General features: G+C 62.5%; 1 protein-coding gene across 1 annotated transcript in view; it reads left to right on the forward strand.

The window, feature by feature from the left end:
- The first annotated feature begins 1,576 nt into the window (after window positions 1–1,576).
- The window catches only part of PHYH (phytanoyl-CoA 2-hydroxylase), a 12,741-nt gene continuing 9,136 nt past the window's right edge, over window positions 1,577–5,181 (forward strand). The window contains exons 1-3 of the mRNA XM_055147502.1: window positions 1,577–1,827; window positions 4,333–4,391; window positions 4,877–4,987. Coding sequence (XP_055003477.1) covers window positions 1,750–1,827; window positions 4,333–4,391; window positions 4,877–4,987 — 248 coding nt within the window. The 5' untranslated portion in view covers window positions 1,577–1,749. The remainder of the gene's footprint in view (window positions 1,828–4,332; window positions 4,392–4,876; window positions 4,988–5,181) is intronic.

Genomic DNA, 5,181 nt, shown 5'->3' on the forward strand with positions numbered 1-5,181 from the left:
CTGAGAGGTCATCATGTTTGGTCCATTATCTACTTTCAGCGTGCATCTCCCATCCCAACTGATTCCTCCAGCCATCATTTTCTTTTTTTCTTTTCCTTTTTTTTTGGGGGGGGTCACACCTGGCGATGCACAGGGGTTGCTCCTGGCTCTGCACTCAGGAATTACTCCTGGCGGTGCTCAGGGGACCATATGGGATGCTGGGAATCGAACCCACATCAGCCGCATGCAAGGCAAATGCCCTACCCGCTGTGCTATCGCTCCAGCCCCCCAGCCATCATTCTCTTAGTGATCCCTTCTCTATTGCATCTGCCTTCTCCCCTCCACTCTTTTTTTTTTTTTTTTGCTTTTTGGGTCACACCCGGCAATGCACAATGCACAGGGGTCATTCCTGGCTCATGCACTCAGGAATTACCCCTGGCAGTGCTCAGGGGACCATATGGGATGCTGGGATTCGAACCTGGGTCGGCCGCGTGCAAGGCAAACGCCCTACCCGCTGTGCTATCACTCCAGTCCCTCCCCTCCACTCTTGAAGCAGTCTTCCAGCTATGGGGCAATTCCCCTGGCCCTTGTATCTACAGTCCTTGGGTGTCAGCCTCATGTGATGCTACCCTACACTCCACAAATGAGTGCAGTCCCTCTATGTCTGTCCCTCTCTTCCTGACTCATTTCACTTAGCATGATACTCTCCATGTTTATCCATTTATAAGCAAATTCCATGCCTTCATCTCTCCTAACAGCTGCGTAGTACTGCATTGTGTAGATGTACCACAGTTTCTCTAACCAGTCATCTGTTCTCGGGCACTCGGGTTGTTTCCAGATTCTGGCTATTGTGAACAGTGCTGCAATGGACATATAGGTACAGATGTCATTTCTACTGTGCTCTTTCGCATCCTCGGGATAGATTCCCAGAAGTGGTATTGCGGGGTCATGTGGAAGCTCAGTTTCCAGTCTTTGAAGGACTGTCCATATTGTTGTCCAGAAAGGCTGGCCCAGTCGGCATTCCCACCCAGTGCCGGGGCGCGCAGGCCACGACTGGCATTTCCAGCTCTGTTGTTGACTTCCCTCGGGCATGCAGTGCCCACTTCTGACCCGAGGAGGGCGGCAGGCGCCGCGCACGTCCCTGCCCGCTGCTACCAAGGGGCCAGTAGCGTTTAATTTATTGACGCTGCTTTTGTTTTTGGGGGCCGCTCCCCTGGGCGCTCAGGCAGCTCTCAGGGGTGACTCCTGGCGGGGCTCCCGGCTGGGGGCACCCCTCGGGCTGCCCCGAGCTGACCCAGGAGGGCCTTTTGCGCAAGGCCCGCGCCCCAAAGCCTCCCTGCTCTTTAGGGCTGAGCTGCCCGCGCGCGTCCCTGTGACTGCGTCCCTCGCTGAGCTCGGCGGCCGCGGGGTGCGTGTCCCCCTGCGCGGGCCGGTGCGTGTCCCCCCCCCCTGCGCGGGCCGGTGCGTGTCCCCCCGCGCGGGCCTGTGCGTGTCCCTCTGCGCGGGCCGGTGCGTGTCCCCCCCCCTGCGCGGGCCGGTGCGTGTCCCCCTGCGCGGGCCGGTGCGTGTCCCCCCCCTGCGCGGGCCGGTGCGTGTCCCCCCTGCGCGCGGGCCGGTGCGTGTCCCCCTGCGCGGGCCGGTGCGTGTCCCCCTGCGCAGCGCGGCCCCTCCCGTCCCCGTGCCCGTCCCTGTCCCCGCCCGGCCGGAGGCGGAGCCCCGCGCCGGGTTAAGAGTGGCCGCGGCCAGCGCGGCGTCCAGGTCACCCGCGCCATGGACGAGCCACGCGCCGCCGCCCGCCTGCGCCTGGTGCTGGGCCACCTGGGCCGCCCCACGGCCGGCGCCAGCGCCGTATCCTTTGGGCCGCGCGGGCTGGGCCGGGCCGGATAGGGCCGGGGCGGGTTGGGGCGGGCCAGGCCGGGCGCCGGGCGGAGGGGAGGCCTTCGGGGCGCTGGCCCGGGGTGGGCGCGGCAGTGCGCGGCCCAGGAGAGGGTGGGTGGGGGCAGCAGGAGCGCAGCAGGACGCCCCCCGCACCCTGGGGGTCCCCTCAGCCCGTAGCCCGGCGTCTGCTGTCCTGTCCGGCTGCCCTGGCCATCGTCCAGGAGGTCAGAGTCAGCTGACTGGTCACTCTTTGCCCTTGGTGGTGACCTCTAATGTTCTGGAAATGTCGAGGCAGGAGGGGGTGCGGGGGTGGGGAGGCCGGAGGGCCCGTTCTGGGGGGTTCCCGGTGCAGATAGCTAGGGTGCTGTTCTTTTTGTTTTATTTTGCTTTTTGGGGTCACACGTGGCGATGCTCAGGGGTAAGTTACTCCTGGCTCTGCACTCAGGAATTGCTCCTGGTGGTGTTTGGGGGAGCATATGGGATGCTGGGACTCGAACCCAGGTCCGCCATGTGCACGTAAGGCAAACACCCTACCCGCTGTGCTATTGCTCCAGCCCCGCTAGGGTCCTGTTCTGAATAGTAGACAGGATCCATGGGGCTGGTCATGCCCCAGTACCCACTGCCTGCTTGGGTCTTAGGGAGGGAGCTGCGGGTTGGTGGGGCGCAGGGGGAGGTGTGGTGGGGCCAGGTCAGCCTCCAAGCTCTCCTTTGCCTTGCCTGCAGGTCCTGGACCGAGTCCCCTGGGCACTTGACCACTGAGCACAGAGCTGGGAGTAGCCCAGCACCCCGGGTGTGGCCCTCAGAGAAAGAAGGAATAAGATGGGTTGGGGGAGACAGGGTGGGGCTGTTGGCTTATCGACAGGGTGGGGTGATGCCTGAATCCTGCAGGGTGAGGCCCCCAAACCTAACAAAGTAGAAAACGGGTCCTTCTGCCCGTAAGTCAGACGTGTGTACTGTTTGCACTGCGCGGGCTGTCCGAGCCAGGGGTATTCTGGGGGACTTTCCTTCCAGCTGTCCCCCTGGCCCGAGTGTTCAGGTCCTGGGTGGTCCGAGAGACCGGCTTTCCCTTCGCCCCTGCGGCTCAGCTGCGAGGGAGCTTATTTTGCCTCAGTCCTGCCTGGCCTGATGGAGGAAGCTGATTGTGAAACCTCGTTTCACAGGCCAGACACGCACACTGAGACTGGGCAGAGAGGTCCCCGCCCCAAGGTCATTCACACCGGGAGGTGTGTTGGACACGTAGCTTCCTGGGTGCCTCGGACCCGCGCTGTGAGAGGCCCTGAGCCAGGCTGCAGCCGCCACTCCTCAGAGCCTGACTCTCAGCAGAGAGCAGCATTCAAGACGTTTTTCCCTGCTGACTTTCTCACCCATTTTATTGGTTTTTGAGCCACACCCAGCAGTGCTCAGAGCTTACTCCTTCCTGGCTCTGTGCTCAGGAATCACTCCTGGCGGTGCTTGGGGGACCATATGGGATGCCGGGGATCGAACCCTGGTTGGCCATGTGCAAAGCAAACACCCTACCCGCTGTACTATCGCTCCCTTCTCCCGGGTTTTGACTGACTCCTGCGGAAGTGTGCATTTGGAGTGAGGATAGTGTTTTTTGAAGTAGAGATCGTGAGTCTTCACAGCTGTTGGTATGAAGAAGAAAAGGTATCCCCGAATTCCCCCACTGCGCGGGGCTCCTTGGCGCACTCGGTCACTGCATACAGACGCCTTCACTAGTCACATAGGGAACTCGGGCGCGGGCCGGAGCGACGGGACGGTGGCTAGGGCACTTGCCTTGCACGCAGCTGATCCAGGTTTGATCCCTGGCACCCCCTCTGGTCCCCCAAGCCCCAACCAGAGTGGCCCCTGAACGCAGAGCCAGGAGTACACTCTGACCCTGAGCACCGCCCGGGGTGGCCCCCCGCAAAAAAAAAAAAAAGGAGAAAACCAAAACAGAAAACAGAGGAGTGATGGGACAGTGGGGAGGGGGGAGGGCGCTGGCTTGGCATGATGAGGCCGACCTAGGTGTGAGTCCCGGCTTCCCGGACGGTCCCCTAAGGCGCCAGGAGTGATTCCTGAGCACAGAGCCAGGAGTAGGCCCTGAGCACTGCTGGGGGCAGTGCCCAACCAGGCAGCCATGACAAACACGAGCCTCTGTGGAATAAACTGTGAGCGTGGCAGGACCCCCTCAGCAGTTTTCAGTATCCCAGAGGAACGGCCCTGCACCCTCCTTCCTGCGCGCTGACCCTCTCCGGCCGGGGCTGCGAGCAAGGCCAGCGCCCTGCGCACTCCCCAACCCGCCTGCTCCTCTTTCGAAATTTATTTTATCTTATTTTTATTTGATTTTATTTTTCTGGATTTGGGGCCACCTCTGGCAGGGCTCGGGGACCACATGGGACGTGGGGGGTTGAAGCTGGGTTGCTGCAAACAAGGCGTTTACTTTGCCCTGTACGACCTCTCAGGCTCGACATTTGACCTTGATTCACAGCCTAGGTCGCTCACCCCACCTCAGGGGTTGTGTATCCGGCTACTTCTCATCCTCAAAAATTCCGGTGAGTAGATCTCACTTCTTTATTTTGGAATTATTTCTGGTTTGGGGGCATCCCTGGCAGTGCCCAGGGCTGCTCCTGGCTCTGTGCTCAGGGCCCGGCCCTGGGGATGCTCTGGACCATGCAGCGGGGGTCTCAGCCCGAGACCTGTCCGCCCCTGTTCAGTGTCAGGGGCAGAGCACAAGCAGGTGTGGGGGGGACCCTGGGTTTCATTCCCGGCGCCTCGGAGAATAGTAGGGGGGCCCGGTGTGATGATACGGTGGGGAGGGCGCTCGCCTTGGCCGACCCTGCACCTCCCCCACCCCCCCACCCCCCCCAGCCGCCCGCACCGCCAGGAGGGGCTCCTGAGTGCACAGCCGAGGTGGGGGAGAGGAGGAGGAGCAGAGTGGAGAGAGATCTTCAGGACAGACGCGGGGCGGGCGCTGTGGCCTCCCGGGCCTGGGCCCCGGGCGGGTCCTGCAGCCGCGCTTCCTGGCTCTCCTCTCCAGGTACACCCAGGACAACGGCGTGCTGAGCCTGGAGCAGAGGAGGTTCTACGAGGAAAACGGCTTTCTTGTCATCAAGAAGCTGGTGTCGGACGAGAACATCGAGCGCTACAGGTGACACCAGGAACCGCTGTCGGGGGGACCCGGCTGCAGAGGCCCCTTGAGGCCAGGTCCGGCCCACGGCCCTCAGGCCTCTGGTCTGGAGAAGGGGCTGGTCTGGGCCCCTCGGTCGAGGCAGGTGGGGGGAGCAGCCAGGGCGAGGGGAGCCGGCACACCTCCCATGGGCCCACGGGACGCTCAGTCAGGCC

This window comes from Sorex araneus, chromosome 9, assembly GCF_027595985.1.
Source record: "Sorex araneus isolate mSorAra2 chromosome 9, mSorAra2.pri, whole genome shotgun sequence".
Taxonomy (NCBI): domain Eukaryota; kingdom Metazoa; phylum Chordata; class Mammalia; order Eulipotyphla; family Soricidae; genus Sorex; species Sorex araneus.